At 42.8% G+C, this 16,658-nt stretch overlaps 2 protein-coding genes across 4 annotated transcripts; both read right to left on the bottom strand.

The window, feature by feature from the left end:
• Window positions 1-154: 154 nt before the first annotated feature.
• On the bottom strand, window positions 155-3,295 carry LOC119006072 (complexin-3-like). The gene is made up of 4 exons (XM_037074411.1): window positions 3,132-3,295; window positions 2,474-2,826; window positions 1,586-1,669; window positions 155-1,379 (listed from the first exon to the last, which is right to left on the bottom strand). Exons 2-4 carry the CDS (start codon window positions 2,717-2,719, stop codon window positions 1,155-1,157), a joined length of 555 nt encoding a protein of 184 aa, XP_036930306.1. The 5' UTR covers window positions 2,720-2,826; window positions 3,132-3,295; the 3' UTR covers window positions 155-1,154.
• Window positions 3,296-7,803: 4,508 nt separating this feature from the next.
• On the bottom strand, window positions 7,804-16,598 carry clk2b (CDC-like kinase 2b). Of its 3 annotated transcripts, XM_037075816.1 has the most exons (11): window positions 16,014-16,598; window positions 15,331-15,421; window positions 14,296-14,362; window positions 14,093-14,209; window positions 13,845-14,011; window positions 12,185-12,279; window positions 10,341-10,470; window positions 10,165-10,247; window positions 10,005-10,084; window positions 9,829-9,919; window positions 7,804-9,742 (listed from the first exon to the last, which is right to left on the bottom strand). In XM_037075816.1, exons 1-11 carry the CDS (start codon window positions 16,077-16,079, stop codon window positions 9,566-9,568), a joined length of 1,164 nt encoding a protein of 387 aa, XP_036931711.1. In that variant the 5' UTR covers window positions 16,080-16,598; the 3' UTR covers window positions 7,804-9,565. The 3 variants fall into 3 exon arrangements, with proteins under 3 accessions (XP_036931711.1, XP_036931710.1, XP_036931712.1); XM_037075815.1 differs by having other exon boundaries at window positions 15,331-16,598; XM_037075817.1 differs by lacking the exon at window positions 15,331-15,421 and having other exon boundaries at window positions 16,014-16,054.
• Between the last annotated feature and the right edge of the window lie 60 nt (window positions 16,599-16,658).

The raw sequence follows: 16,658 nt of genomic DNA, 5'->3' as shown, positions 1-16,658 counted from the left end.
ATTTCCCTCCTCCATCCTCCCAACCTCATATCCTTGAGAGCGCTCGAACGCTCTGACAAGCTGATAGCAGGTGATGATTTATGGATGTGAAGATCAGAGTTCAAGAGAATTAAAACAGGCTGAAGTACACACACACCATGTAAAGGCCAAAAAAAAAAGTGCAAAGATGTGTTTATTACAAGTGTTTGTCACTGCCATTAAGTATCTACTTCTTCATTTGTTGGGTTTTTGCTTCATGTTGTATAAAAACCGTTGATTAGCAGCACGAGATTATTTTACACGCCAGTATGAGCTCAATAAAAACAAGACAGTAATCACAAGAAACTAAAATGAAGTTAATTTACAGTACAGGTAGAATTTGGCTTGTACACACACGTGATACATATCAGATTATTTACAAAGATACATCAAAATAACTTCCTAATCACACAAAGAAAAAATGAGTATATATTTATGTATGTATGTAGTGAGTGTGTGATGTAATGTGAACGTGTTACCCTGAGATTCCTTACTTGTGTTTAGATCACCAGCTGGATCAAAATCATTTACAGAGACCCGACAGCCCCGTAAGAAGAGACTAGCTACAGTAGCTTCTAGGTTACATGACACACACAATATTATAACATAACAGTGATCAAAAATTAAAGTACAACAAAAAGACGACATGAAAAGGGATAGAGACAATGTGAAAACCTGTTGTCATGAATAGAACTATAGAGAATAGAATCTGTCACTATAGTTATTTATCAGATTACAAATTCTCACACCACCAACTCTCATCCTGTTTCTGTGCAGTCGAATATGGTGATTTTAACTGATTTAGATTTTGTTTTGTGTTTTTGATAAGATAAACAATTATGCATCCTTAATCGAGTTGAGAAAGTTATCCTTCCTCCTGAAATAAAAAAAAATATATTTAAAAACTTGTGCCTTGCGACAAAACTGACACTACTTACATGAGAATATCATACACTGTTGAAGATTTAACTACCCTAAAGTATATACATTACATTGTAAAACACTGACACAGATCATTTCTTGTAGTTTTACTTCTGAATCTTGGTATCTGGATGGTATTTTCCTGCTGTTTCCCCTGAATTTCTCCAACACAATCAAAAGGCGGCATATTGATCGTCCCTGTGATCACATACGGATCACATGACCTGACAAGAGTCCCTCCTTCCTGATGTAGGAGTGGACGTCTTGCTGTGTTTATTCCCTGTGAGCGCCGCTGTGCCGAAGCTGAGGCCTTGGAAGGCGCTCAGCAGGTTGAAGCTGTTGTCCTTGCTTTTGCTTTCGGGATGAATGATCTTGGAGAGCTCGTGGGGGAGCGACACCTTCCTTCCAACGGACCTCAGGTGGTTGGTGTCCTTGGTACTCTGAGCATGAAGGGAAAACAGAAGAAGAGCAGGGTTAAAGGACTGGACACAGGACAGCGTATTTGTCTACATTATCCACGGCCATGATAAGCCAGCACAGAGGCCTGTGAGAAAAAAAAAAACAGTGAAAAATATTTGTATACAAAAAAACAGCTGAATAACAGAAATGTTATGCAACAAATCTGTTGCATGTTTTGCAGACAGACCTCAGACAGCTGATATTTTTTCCTGAAGTGAGATCTCATCGCTGCTCTCTCCGCATTCTTCTGAGCATTCATTGCTTCCCGCAGCTTTCTGTAAACACAGCAGACAAAACACAAATACACTTGACTTATTAGAAAACAGAATTAAAACGAAGCAACATCTCTGCCTCAGCGCAGGTGACCTGAATGAGCTTGATTCATTACAGCTGCCTTCACTGATGGAAGGAAATGAAAGCTGCTGCAGACACAACCATGAGAAGAATATCACATTTAAACACAACGTGAATTCAGAGCACGCGCTGGCTTCATTGCGAAAAGTGTATTCAACAAAACAGAAGGTCCTTGTAGGGAGGAGGTCAGGGTGGATGGGCTGATCGGTCAAAGGGACTTTTACCCAAGAGAGCAGAATTTGAATCCCCTCTAAGACAATCGTCAGTGTGGACTGTTTTAAGTAACTTTTACTTCCTGTCAGCCTGATCCTGGTGAGCACGTTGGACAAAAGATGACCACTGCCATCAGATTATAGAGCCGCTTCCATTCATAGGCTGACAGACTAATTAACCCATCCTCGGCACTCTAACTATAATAACTATACATACTTCTTTTTCACTGATGGTCTTGTTAGCTAGATGGTTAAAAGTTCCCAGTTATACATTTAATCAAGCACTACTTTTAATCCAAACAATGTTTCTTCCCCCCCTAAGTTAATGAAGAGGTTTTGACACCTTAACATAACCAGGTAGTTTATTTTGAAAGTGCTGCATGTTTTCCTCAGCGCCTGATTTTTTCAGGTGATTGTAAACTAATGAAAACATACTGATTAATATTATATTTCAGCCAACAGATCCCTATAAATCCTATACACTTCACTTTTCTACATCATGCCTCCACTTGCCTCTCCTTCTCCAGGTCTGCCTGGTACGAGCAGATGACAGATGGCTCTTTGGGGTGAGCAGTTCGGAGAGGGGGGGTCCTCCCCGACCTGTTGCATCCTCCTCTTCCTCTTCCTCCTCCTCCCCTGCCCCTCCTGTTCCTGGGTTTGGCACACAGCCTCCTCTCCTTCACCCCCGACACACAGCTGGTTAGCTTCCTGACTGGAGTCCTCAGCGACTTCTTTACTCTCACCACTGACTCCATGATGCTCCGGAGCTCTCAGGACGGGGGGGAATGATCACGCCGCTACTTCTCTGACCGATGATGTGTGAGGATAGAACAGTTTTCTCCTTCGCTCATGTTGTGTTTCTCTGAGAGGACAAAGTCAGACACACACACACTGTGTCACCCCTGGTGGTGGCAATAATTCAGGTGGAGACGGGACAAGGACAAGGACGGCATTCAGACAAGGCTCAGACACACTGACTTAGTAAACACACACACACCAGATTACAAATGCAGATGAGGCATTTGTCATCTACAGGAAGGGGGAAGTACTTAGAGAGAAAGATGGAAACCACACAAGAACAAAATTGATTTATGTCAGGCTCAAACACGTCAGACACACACTATTCATCTCAGTTCAGCGTGTTGGCCAAGTCCTCGTTTTTCTTACCTGTTCAAGTGGCCACAGTTGGCCAAAGGATCACAGCATAAAATCCAATAAAGCTCCAGCCAGATGGCCTGCACGGCACCCAGACAATCGACCAAAGCTTCAGATCAAATCAGAGAAAACAAACAAGAAGCAGCAGAAGGTCCTCCATTAGATGTTGCTCCTGCACTCCCTGGCCCTCAAAGGAGAAAACCCCTGTTTTCTGGTCCAGGTTTGAGCCTCTGCTTCTCCTGCTTCCCTCCTGCAGACTCGCTCCACTCTTCAGCAGCCCCCAACTCTCCTATACAGATTACCACTTTAAAGACTTAATGAGGGGAATCTCGTTAGCCGTGGCAGGGAATGCACCCGATGACTCACGTGTTTGTGACAGAGATTTAAAGACTTTAGCTGATGTCATGTTGAGTGGCACATGCTGACATCGCTGTTGTTCCTGTATAATTCTGCATTATCTGCATCTTGTTCAGCTCTTTTGGAGCACTTATATTGGGAGGTAAGTAGCAGGTACTGGTCTGCAACTCACATTTCTCTCGAAATATAACTTCCGACACATCCTGACTTCATTTCATGAATATAATCAGTGTGGAAGAGACGAGCACAGATTTGGAGAGAGGAAATGAAACAAAGAGACACCTGGATGGACAGAGTCTGCTCTGAGACGGCAGCGTCTGAGTCATTCAGAGATAAGAGGAAAGTATTGATCACTGGACCAAACTGGACCACACTGTACTATTTTTAAACTATGTTCTTTTATTGTGATTTCGCACGTAATTTATTTCATGGAAAGTCCTTGATTCTGACCTTGAGTCTGAAATACAGTTTTGAAATGAACTGAACAACATTTCGTTCAGGAGATCTTGTGTTCTTCTTTATTAATCATTCTGGTCCTTATTAATGTATTTTATTTACTAATCAATTGGTTTACCTTTTGTTTTTCAGTAGTTAAAAAAAAACGAAAGAAACACACACAAAGAACTTTACTTTAAGACCCCCGATTTACCTTTAGTACTATGTATAACATTTAATAAATGATGAATAGAACTTTAATGTAGTTGTCAGCGAAATTTGTACATTTGAAGTGTTTATTAAAGATATATTATGTAACATCCCATTAAAATGTCTAAAAACAACCTACGTTATATATATTTTGTTGAGCTGTGTGTAAAAGTTCAAATAGAGGAATCCTATTCTGATTCTAAGAACAGGTTGCTTTCATTTGGTCGCCTGTTGCTATGACTTCTGGGAGGTCTTGGGATGATAATGTTAGAGAGTGACGTCCACAAACTTGAAACCTGAAACCATTAAACTTTAAAACGTTGAAATGTGGATGAACATATCTGCCTAGGCCACATAGAGGACAACAACTCCCATGATCCCTTGCAACTTATGTCATCTGTTTTGTTTTGATTGAGATCCCCATCTGCTCTGATGAAGAGATTAATAAACTCTTCAATCTGCTTGCAGCTTTTATGTCCGTGTTCTGTCTCTGAATTTGATCGAGCACTTATCCTGATTTCCTTTGGATACATGTTTGAATATCTTTGAATGAGTCCCCACAGTGGGTTTTGTGCTCTTATGTCCTACTCTAATGCCCTATTTGGCATTGAAATCACACACACACACACAAACACTTGAACCAACCCACTTAAAGTCCTTCGATCCCTTGTTCCCCACCTATTCTTTCCCCCCTGCTGCCCGGATCACTTCGATTTCTGACAGGTGAGGAGGCTTTAATCCTTTAACAAGATCACCAGGAAGAGCCACGCCTCCTCAGTTCATGCTCAGATCTGGGGTCAGTTAAGTCATCCGAAGGGAGAACGTTCACAACTGAAGGGAGGGAGGTTGAATTGGTCCTGTGTCAGCTGAAACAGGTCAGAAACAGAACAAAGGGAGAAACATATTTTACAGTTTATTTGCACAAAGATAGATCATGTCATCAAGCACATAAACCACAATAAACTACTCTAATGTATAGTGTGTGTGTGTGTGTGTGTGTGTGTGTGTGTGTGTGTGTGTGTGTGTGTGTGTGTGTGTGTGCCTGTGTGTGCCTGTGTGTGCCTGTGTGTGCACATGCGTGTGTGAGAACCAGTACTTCCATGCAAGTCCACCAAAAAGAGCCACTTAAGGGATTCTCAGGCGGATCAGTGTCCAACACGTGAACAGCAGTCACAGAAATCAACACATTAACACACACGCACACACACGTGCACACATGTTCCCACAAATGGACTCAAGACAGGAGCGTCTTCTGCACAACCATAAACTAAATGTTACTTTTATATCACAAATACTAAATACGCATCTCATCATGACACATTAGCATAATGACCTGAATACATACGAACAGAAGAATTTGTTGCTTTAAATAAAGTCAGCGGGCCCATCGGGGGATTCACTCTGGTGCTTTGAGAACACAACATTTTTTTAAGTCATATTTATTGGATCTCAGTTGTCACTACATGGGGGAAAATTAAAGGGACTCCTCAAATCTAGAGACAGGAATGCAAAAAAAAGCTCCTATCAGACACTGAGAAACAGAAAACCTTTCATTTATTCAGTGACTAAAGAAGTCATTTCACTCAAAACGTATCACAAAAACACACAAATTATTGTGACAAAGTGACTGAGAGAGCATATGTTTTAAATGTTATCTCACGCACCACACCACTCATGTTGCTTTCATGTGTCTCCTGGTCATATTACATCTGTGGCTGGATGAGCCATTTTTAGACAAATTCTATATATTACCATATTCAGTAACTACTGAAGGAGCGCTGTAAGCAGCTCCAGCCATCCATGTTATCATATTCACATTTCATTCTATATACAGTATGCCATATGATTATAGCATCATGTCATTCTAGTGTATGAGCGAATGTGAAAAATAACGTACCATAATTATTTTGAGGTTTTGGGTTTCAGGTCTATTAAATAAACCATACCTAAACTAAGGGAGGCACTGCAACGATTGTTTATTAAGAAATGTTTTGGCGCAGGCTGATGCTGGAGCAGATGCTGGTGGTGTGCACTACAGGAGGGTCTCAACCTGTTGAACTACATGCTGAACCAACTGTTCAGGTCCTATTCAGTGATCGGCCTCAGCCTCAAACTTAAAAACCACAGCTCAACCTAAAACATTATGAGAATTCAAACAGACCTAAACAGACTTAATGTTGGTTTTGCGAAAACATACTTTGTTAATTCTGATGATTGCGTTGTCAAACGGTAATGTTTGCAAGGAGGGGTATGAATTATGATGTTAGCTGTTGTCTGACAGAAGCTAATGGGGCTGTCAGGTGTGTTGTTTTACCTTGAAATATGGACCGATTTCCAGTCCCTGTGTTCACTGGTTTCTGATTAATCAGGAATCAGTGAAATGGAGACAATTGGTCAGATTCCCTACACTTATACGACTTGCAACCTCTAACACATCTGTGCCATATTTGATATTCCCACCCTGAGTGTGACAACAGAGGTAAATGGTGTGAATACAGTCTACTGGTCAGTCAAAGGTCAGAGTTTCAAAATTGTCGGCTGCTTTTTCAAAATGAAAAGGTTGACAGTCTTCAGTTACATCTTCAGGCGCGCAGCGACCTTTAACAGTTGAGCATCAAGTGAAATCAATCTTAAACATTGTATCCTGTGTCGTATGAAGTATGTAAAGAGTGTCAGTGTGAATCTTTGTTAATAGAACTAAGGTCTGTCACTGAGAAACAACAAGCAAACGAGTCCTATTCACAGACACACTCAGAGAAATTGATTTTCTTTTCTTCAAGTCTGCACACTTCAAAATCCCTTTTTTAATTTTAGCATCAATTCTATTTATTCACACCCTGAAATTACTTTCGGCACTGCCAAGGAAGAAGACGCACACACATTAATACATACCCTGGGTAATGCACACGTACAAGTAGACAAACACACACACACACGCTTTAGAAATAAGGTCTCATTCAGTCGAGCGCACACACACACACACACACACACACACACACTGACAATAAGGCTGTCTCGGCTCTGCCAAGGCTGAAGAGGAAACCTGGCAAGAGCATACACTCGCTCAGCCTTGTGGCCGTGCTCTCTGCTGAGCTGCACTCCATCAAGATGCCAGTGGACGGCTGTGAGTAAAATGGCATTTACGTGAGGATTGTGTGTGTGTGTGTGCGTGCGAGTGTGTGGCCACACACTTGTCAACTTATATGACAGTGGACTTCAGAGTTGTAACACTTCCACCAACAGGGGACTTGAAAGACAACAGAGGCTATTTTTAAGGTTGAACTTGTCTTTAGTCATGCTAGATCATGTCTAAAGCCTACTGGTTAACTGTCAGTGTGTTTACATGACACTGAAAACCGAATTACTGGGTTAATCCAACTATGATCGGATTTTTAAGATGCATGCATACAGCTTAGTCTGACTAAAATCAGACCGGATCAGATTTCTCATAGTTGGATTAAAACACCTAATTTATTCGATTGATAGTCGCATTACTCCTGCATGTATATGTTCTATCAGATTGGATTCGGATTTTACATTCTGCGCAGGCTCGATATTGTTTTCACACATGTTGTTTTTAACACCCTGGAATTATGAGTGCGCATGTGTGTGTGCGTGTGTGTGTGTGTGACATGGGCGGTTCTCTGGGTGATGAGCTGAGAGGCCACAATCAAAACACAAGGAGAGAATAACTCAATTTATTCAACAACTAAAGGACTCATTTGATACAAAATTCATTACAAAAAACACATATTATTTTTATAAAGTGACTGAGAGCATAAAACTAAACAGATACTTTAAGCTTTTTTTGCATTTCGAAGCAGACTTGGTCTACTTGCATGTGAGGATCAGTGTGACAGTACCCTGTGGTTTTGCTTGTTTTAGCTTTTCTACACCACCATTACTGGATGACCATTTTGCAAGCCATGCTTCTGTGTTTTTCCCGCTGTTCTAGGCACCAACATAACTAGAAGTGGGGCTCTTTTTAGCAGCAAAATAACCAGCATCAGGATCAGCCATTCATCCATCTATCTGTCTATGTGTCATCGACAAACTTATATAATCCTGTATCACAACACATACTCACAGAGTTAGTGTTTGCAAATGATGCTACAAACACTGATGAATGTGTGTCTCATTGTCATTGTTTCCAGAAGAACTCGTCCAGACGTGAACACAGAATATCTGAATGACTTCACCCTGTGAAAGCTGTTTTTAGTGAGCTAAAATGCCGTTTACACGTGTACTGAAGGCCCTCTGCCTCACTCCACCCTCTGATCCAAATATGTTCACTCCAGGTTCCAATAAAACAAGATGGCAACAACTAGACTCGAAGCTTTCAAATGGCAGTCCATAGACCAATCTGTGACATCATAATGGCCACATCCAAAGTTTTTTTCTTTCTCACTTACAACTCCATCAGTTACCTGAGGGCGACCACAGACCCAATCCCAATGTCCCCCTCTGAGCTGGCGGACTTTGCTGATGTCACCTGATGAGTGTTTGAGCGAGTCACAGTCAGAGGTGTCAGTAAAACTAGAGAATCAATGTTTTCCCATGATAACCCCATGTTTAATGTTACACCACTATGAAATGAGGGTATTCCCTTAGCCAAAGTCTGAAGAAACACAGACTCAAGTATCATGGCCATGAGAGGGGCCAAAATGTACTGCGAGAGAGCACGAAAGCCTTGCAGACTTACTCATGGACTTTGCGGGTGTGTCCACACCCAAGATCTATCCAGCTCACAAGGGCTCTCAAGTGGACTTTCTGCAGACTTCCAGAGAGTCTCCTCGGGGGACCGGACTAGAATTCATTATCTACAATTCACTGCGATAGGGGTGTGATATTGTACAACATTTTTCTCAATGTCTGAAACAATTAATTTATTGAAATGTTACTCTAATCATGCAGGCTAGAAATAAAATATAACCACAACATCATATATTTAACTCATGTCTCAAGCACTCACAGTATGTACGACTGACAAGTCTGGAGTCTGGCGGGTGGAGTAATGGATGCAGCCTTTGAGTCTGGGAGTGTGAACTTGGGGCCACGCTTTCCTCTTCAAGTTACCTCCATGACCAAATCATCTGTTTGGTGTCAAACAAATCCTCCTTTCTCTGCTGCTGTCAGCTGTCACTTCAGCGTCTGACTGACCCTCCTCAACCCCAGTCACTTCTCGTTTCATCAGAGACACCTGTCCACATCACATCCATCCAGACCTTTCACCAACTCTTCACTCTATCAGGGGAAACACATTCCTGTGCGGCTCATGGCGTGATTACCCCTATAAAATAATATCATCACACTGGAGTCTTATTGCCTTTGTTCTACCAGCTAGTGTCTCCTGATTGAAATGTAAAGTGTACATGATGTGTATGAGAAACTAAAACATGCAAACACACTGGTACGATCCTCATTGGGTCATCTGAGCGTCAGGGTCATCTGCTCATATCACAGCTGTTCCTCCACACTTGACTCCTCCCGGGATGGTGGAGGAAAAACGGGTGACACAGAGCAGAGGACAGAGGGAGGCGTTTCGAGGGCTCGTACTCCAGCATGTTCTCCAAGAGGTGAAAAAACTGGTGGTGCTCCGTCCCCTGTGACAACAAGTACTTCTGCAAAGAACGCAGATGAAAAGAGAAACGTGTTGTTTAAGGGAGTCAACGTGTCACTCGTGGTGAAACTTTGCACCTCAGCTCACCCTTAGTGGTTTGCACTTGGCTTTCACGTAGCGCCCGGCCTTGGAGCACTCGTTCCAGTCGAGGCGCCCACGGTGGAAATACTTCTGCTTTCTGTGAGGGAAAACTAACATGTGTCAGGCAGAGTGTGTTTTCACGTGTGTTTGTGTAAGACCAACAGTGCACAGGCGTGCGTCACCTGCTCCTCTGGATCATTCTCTGGGGGATTGGTCCCTGTAATATCTCCATCATAGCAAGATGCTCCTTATTGTCATGAGTCTGTAAGTGAACAAAGACACACAAGTGAAGACAAGATCAAAATCCTCTCTGAACGCATGCAGTATGAACACACTTGTGACCTGGTACAGTGTGAAGCCTTCGTAGTATTCAAACAGGATGCAGCCGATACTCCACACGTCACACGGGTGACTCCACCCCAGCTCTGAGGGTTAGAGAGGAGGGACACATCCCTCAAAAACACAGCACAGGACTGACAGCTCCTGGTTACTCCCTGGTCTAAATCAACATCTCTCACCCAGGATGACCTCTGGAGCTCGGTAGTGACGAGTGGAGATGACGACAGAGTGGTGTTCGTGGTCAAAGGTGGCGCTGCCAAAGTCAACGAGCCGCACCGTGGTGTCATTTACTCTCCTCTCATTGCACTTCTGGAAGAAGACAGGAGGAGAAACTCAACCTGGTTATTTAAAGGGTAGTTCTAATTACAATTTGAATTCATTAGTAAATAAATTGAATAAATTGTTGTTTTGGCCATTATCTCTATCAGTTACAAACACTCTACAGGTCTGGGAACAGAGTAACAGCTCTCATGGCTCAAAGAACATCGATGAAACAGGTTGTAGACAAGCCAACAGTTTGTCAGATCTGTAGCACTCAAACCAGCTATAAAGTAACCAGGATCCTCTGTGTTGTGTGGCCTACAGAGCATGTGCAGTAGAGACTTCTGCTGACCAAGTCAGCTAACTTTTGATTTAGAGCCTGTATAACATGATTAGAGATGAATTCTATCGTGTGGCTTTTATAGACTTTCCAAAATGATCCACAGTTTTACAGCCACTTCTGTCACAATGTAAGCTTATGGGAAAAGTCTTTTTTGGGCCCCGGTGTATCACGTGACGGTGGAATTACATGGTCACTACAAAAGTTGGCTTCAAAGCCTGGCGCTCTTCAGGAGGCTTGGTTTTGTCTCTGTATATCCAGACATATGCCCCTGGTGTTCAAGGCAGGGAGGTGCATGTATTGACGGATGGATATATATGCCACCACTGACATGAAAGTGGACCTAATGAAGTACGGTGACAAATGAGTGAGGAGGTTGGTCTGGTGTGTAGCCAGTTTAGTGAAATCCTTTATAAAATTATCTAAGAACCACTGACATTACGCATGCACTCTATGTTACGCTGTTACCATAACAATATGTTAACTAAATATGCCATCAAACATAGAAACAAAGGATTATTACACCGAGTCAGCTAATTCATTTGTGCTACATTGTCTGGCTCACACTGCTGACGGTATGTCTGAAATCCTCCACAAAAGTGTCAAATCATCGTCCGGCAAGTGTGTGTGTGTGTTACCGCGCAGAGAAGCACAAGTTGTTGTTTTCACAGTGTGTTCAGACAGAATGTGAGATTTTCGGAGGCGGTGTGACGAGATGCAAATTGATTCAGCGTGAAGAAGCTAACATCTGTACAGTTGGTACACTGACAGATTGAGGGAGCTTTTGTATCTGAAACGGTAACTATTAAACTTTATGCTGAACCAAGCTAACAGCTCAGACCTGTAGCCTCATATCTTACTGTATTAACCTTCTCGCTCGACTCAGCTTGAAAGTGAATAAGCATTTTTCACCAAAGGTCAAAGTTTTTCTTTAAAGAATAATGGGCAAAAGTTAAACCAGGAACGAAGTCGAGGAAACTGAAAAGTTGCTCTAAGAACAGGCCTTTGTTTTCTACTACCAAGTAAGCTGCTGGTGTTTCATGCTGTTTTCATGACGCCTTTTCTGAATATGATATTATTTATATTACTGACAGGAATGATGGACGAGGCGATCATGAAATAACCCTCCAAGTTTAAAAAAAAAATTGTATTTTTATATCAATTATCATAAAAGTCTCTCCAAAGATGTCTCACACTGTCATATGGAGGTAAGCAAACACAAGCCACAGTTGTCCTGGGTAAATATGTGTGCCTAAAGGAAACACATGTGGGTGGTTCGCGGCTTCTGCTGTGCTAAATTTGCATCCAAATGGCCGACCACAAAGCAATCTCCCAGGTTGTTCTGCCTGCATTAATCCCTGCTTATTTAACATCCTGACTTTCGTACGAGGCCCGGCCTTCATGCCTGCAGTTGTTTCTGACCTTCTCGGCGTTGTATATGAGGGAGTAGTCTGAGTTGACAAAGAGGATGTTCTCAGGCTTCAGGTCGGTGTGAGTCAGCTTGTTGTCATGGAGAACTGCAGTGGAGACAGAGGAGGGGGGGGAGTAGATGGAGATTTATCAGGAGAGAGTCGACGCCCTCGTCTGGTCAGGTTTTTGTTGGTTAAACTATTAATAATCGTGACGGATGCCAGTTTGTCTGCTGAAATGTTGGTTTAATTAAAAATCCTGGAAACGCTGAATTTGTGCTGTGGTATCTGCACCTCACAACACAATGTTGTGCACCTCACAGTCCAGCAACTCAAGATTTCTTTGTATTTCTTCTTTTAATTGACTATAATTAAGTCGTGCTGATGATTCATAACACTTTCAGAAGTCTGCATCACTACACAAACCAATCCACCAGCAAGCAAAGCGTCTGGCTAAAGAGCATTTTGGCAGTAGCTAAAGTCATCAGTTCCTTAGATGACACCAGCCTCACCTACAGGTGGGAGACTGATGAACTGGTCACCTGGTGCAGACAAAACAACCCGGGGCTCAACGCATTTAAGGCAGTGGAGACGGCTGTGTGGTTACATAAAGATCCCAGCGTCATCCGCCTCCATCACCCCGTGTGACTCCTCTGTCGAGACGTGTCGTTCTTTCCTCTTTTTGGACACGAACATCACTAAGGACCCCAAGTGGGAGGTGAACAACAGGTCATCCACACCTCCTCCATTACCACTGCTGCTGGCGCTGCTGCCAGGGACGAGGGCAGACTGCAGCGAGTCGTTCACTCTGCTGAGGAGGTGATTGGCTGCATTCTGCCAACCCTGCGGGACCCTGAGGTGATCTTAGGCAGTTTTTGAGGCACTTTCCCCTCTGGTACAAGAGTTTGGATCCATCGGGATCAAAATCTCTCTCCAACATCAGTCAATTTTGGGTTATTTACATGAAAGATGTTTTGAAAGTAGAAAAGTCAAAGACCACACTGACAGAAGCTGCTCTGTCCCACAGATTACACTGCTCCTGAAACGCCTTGTCAACAGTCTCGCCTTTAATTCTGTGACTGTGTGACATCACACTATGTCACCATGTCACACATTTGCATAATTGATGTCTAGCGGCTAGTTTGGCAGATGCAAATGAATTAACTACACAGGTGCGTATGAGATAGGAGATAAGTTATGTGTTTTTTGAGCACATTCTAGTATTAAACAAAAATAACATGTTTACTTCAACATACAAGTTTTCAACACATAAGACCTGATATGAGAACTTGGATTTGTATTGATGACAGTGGTGTTGCATAATGCTGCTTTAAGCAAATGTGCTCATAATAGATTTTGGATGAAATGAATCAGGAGTGTGAGTGAGTACAACTTGATGTAAATCTAAGATCTGGTGATCTTCATGTTTAAAATTCAGTGATACAGGCCTTAAAGTCTGATATTTGATTTCACTTGAACCTAGCATGAGGACAGAAAGAAGATCCTCTCCAGGTAACAGTCAGGCCCTGAATATCCACCTGGCTTGTTTGCTGCTGCATCAGTGGGACGGCTTTGTAATAATCGGCTTACAGTCGTCACTGACATTGATCCAGAGGTGCGGGAGAAAAAAAAAAGCAGAGAGGTACCGTTGATGTGGTGCATGTTGGACTCACAGCTGACAGCGTGGCAGATCTGGTGGGCCATGTGTCGGATCTGGTTCATGGGATAAGGCAGGAAGCTGTTCGCTTTCATGAAGTCGAAGGTGCTGAGAGCGAGCAGCTCGAAAGAGATGCACACGTGGCCGTAGTAGTTAAACCAGTCCAGCATCTGCACACAGTGACTGGAGAGACAAGAAGCACAGAGATGAGATGCATCAGACTAGACATGCATCAGAAGAGTAACATCTTCTCAATCCACTCACTGTCTGTTGGCCGGCTCTCCCTCGCTGATCTTCTCCAGCACGTTGATCTCCAGTTTGGCTGCTTCTCTGTATTTCTCCAAGTTCTTGATGATCTTCAGAGCGACTCGACTTCCTCCTCTGCGTGTTAAAACACTGGGTTTGAAATACGCATATAACATGTTCCATATCGGTCCAACTTTCATTATTACAAGAAGCAAAATTACCTGTTATGGTCCAAACATTGTACCACCTTCCCAAATGTTCCCTCACCTAAAGTGTTGACTATCTCATCTGGAAGACAGACAGGGGGTGGAACTAAGTACACTTACTCAAGTACTGTATCTAAAGTGCTACATGACAGGACTGCTCCTGCAGATGAAATGATTAGTTGACTAATCAATTGATTTAAAATTAGTTTTCCACAGTCTTTATCACCGTGTCTCCCCATTGTAAACATTATTTCCTCAAATCGATTCATCATGTTTTGTTCGCGTAAATAAGGAAAAATCAGAACACATGAACGTTATGTGTCTGGCAGAAATAGTCGATACAAACAAGACAAAACTTAACTGTTTCTAATAAAAAAGACATTTAAAAAACACAACAAACAAAAAGACAGAGTCTTCATAGGAAATTGCAAAATGATTCCTGTGAGTGCTCCAGATTATTCTTGGGCCAAAACAAAAACAGACAAAACAAACTTTCATCCATTTCATAGTTTCAGTTTCACACGTGTGTATTTGCTGCTTCTTCTTTTAATAACTTGAATGTATGTTTTAAATAATTTGAAGGTTTGAACTATTGGACTCCACTAATGAAGACACATCAGAGACGTGCACTGGAGTCGACTCGAGTCACTCGACTCGAGATGACTTGGGACTCGACTTGAGACCTAATGACTGAAAGGACTCCAATGGCAAGTCTGTGATCACTTTCAGTTTTAGATTTATGTGTGTGGGATTAAATAAAGAAATTAATAAGCTTTTATAGAGCTATTTACTTCTATTTGATTTCATTTATCTGATAGAATATCAATAATTATAACACAAATTTTATACATTTTTTGAACAGGCACTGTAAAGACAGCAGACAGTAGGTCAGACTGCAGTTTCCTTGGTGGGAAAAAGGTTACTTGACTTGCTGAGTAATAATGACTGGAACTTGGACAGAACTGCTGGAGTCACATGTCTGAGACAGACTGAGGTCAAATTAAAGCTGGAGTGTTTTACAGTATGAAGGCCGTCAACACTGCTACCTACATCTGTCTTCGAGGACGTCTCCACTCTTGTAGATGAGGTGGCCGTTCTCAGTGTCCCTCTCGTTGTCCTCTGCAGCCTCATCGCTGCTCCGCTGGAGACAAAGACAACTGAATTTGTGACAGAGGAGAAATCTGGGCAGCGAGTGGCCTGCCTCTGTCCGGTTCTTCATTGTCTGACTAAAGACAGGGTGGCCTGAAGGGCCTGAAGGGCAAAGGTCATCAGCGATGCATTCAAAGACCCTTAAATGCAGCCCATTTGTTTAAAACTGAAGACTCCTTCAAAGCAGCCGTGATCAAATCAAATCCTCCAGAACGCGAGCTGATGATGTTGATCCTGATGACCTGAGGTTGTTCTAAAGGAGGCTAATAAGAAATGTCAAATGACTTCTGGCCTCTTCAGAAAAGCTGAGGCTCTATTTCCATCTGCACTCTGAGACTGTTATTAATATGAGAAGCCCAGCAAGTGCTGAGGAGACACTTGCTGCAGGACGAGGGCCGCGAAATAGATGAGCGAGTGACACATAAAAAAACACGCACTCAGTCTGCATGCGATTCGTTGTTTGACGACTGAGGAGCTTAAAGAGAAAATAGCAACCGGGTGCAGGTGGTTTCGAGTCAGAGGTTGATGTGATGCAGAGGTGACAGACAGAAGCGAATGCAAGCACAGAAAATGGAGATACTCACAGAGAGGCAGAGGCAAATACAGTCCAGAAAGCCTTTATAGAGAGAGTACAGCTCGGTCTTTCCCATTATTCAGCAGAGCCACTCAGAGATGAGCTTGCGTGGAAGAGGAGATGATGAAGGGAGGTTGTAGTAAAGGTGAAGGCAGGTGAAGCAGCGGCGGGAAAACTGGCCGATGAGGAGTTTGGGAGAACAACAGGACGACTGAGGACGGGATAATGGAGTATTAAAGCGAAGGCGCAGAAAGACTAGAGAGCGCAGAGATGTGACAAAGTAAAAAATAGCTTGCGGTGTCGTCGGCAGAAAACCAGAGGTGAAGGAAAGACACAACTACAGACAACAAGAACAAAACACCTTAAGGCGAGTAAAGAAAAGTGAGCATCAAACAGCGGAGAAAAGCGAACAAGAAAGCGGGCGCACAAGACAAAAACAGAAAGTGACGGACAGAAGTGAGACGGAGGAAGGGGGGAGGACAGAGAGCGCAGAGACAGACGCTAATAATAAACTTTTGGTCACAACCCCCCTGAGAAAGTCTTGAGGGGAGAATCAAGATGTGGCGAGGGGGAGCGACGCAGAGGGGATCCAGTTTCACTCAACTCACTTACACTCCTCCTTACACCTCCTTAACCTCCGCAATAAGTTTTGCCA

This window comes from Acanthopagrus latus, chromosome 17 (assembly GCF_904848185.1).
Source record: "Acanthopagrus latus isolate v.2019 chromosome 17, fAcaLat1.1, whole genome shotgun sequence".
Lineage (NCBI taxonomy): Eukaryota > Metazoa > Chordata > Actinopteri > Spariformes > Sparidae > Acanthopagrus > Acanthopagrus latus.
Note: the sequence above shows the minus strand (reverse complement) of the source record. Positions and strands in the feature narration are given on the sequence as shown.

Bases quoted from the DNA above. Each gene is read 5' to 3' on its own strand.
- LOC119006072 (XM_037074411.1), bottom strand. From the start codon at position 2,719: ATGGAGTCAGTGGTGAGAGTAAAGAAGTCGCTGAGGACTCCAGTCAGG. The intron at 1,670-2,473 runs GTGGAGGCATGA...GTTTACAGAAAG, and splicing joins ACCTGGAGAAGGAGAGGCAA to CTGCGGGAAGCAATGAATGC. The intron at 1,380-1,585 runs GTCTGTCTGCAA...CTTCATGCTCAG, and splicing joins AAAAATATCAGCTGTCTGAG to AGTACCAAGGACACCAACCA.
- clk2b (XM_037075815.1), bottom strand. From the start codon at position 15,499: ATGAAGAACCGGACAGAGGCAGGCCACTCGCTGCCCAGATTTCTCCTC. The intron at 14,363-15,330 runs GTAGGTAGCAGT...TCTGTCTTCCAG, and splicing joins AGACGTCCTCGAAGACAGAT to ATGAGATAGTCAACACTTTA. The intron at 12,280-13,844 runs GTGAGTCCAACA...TCTCCACTGCAG, and splicing joins GATCTGCCACGCTGTCAGCT to TTCTCCATGACAACAAGCTG.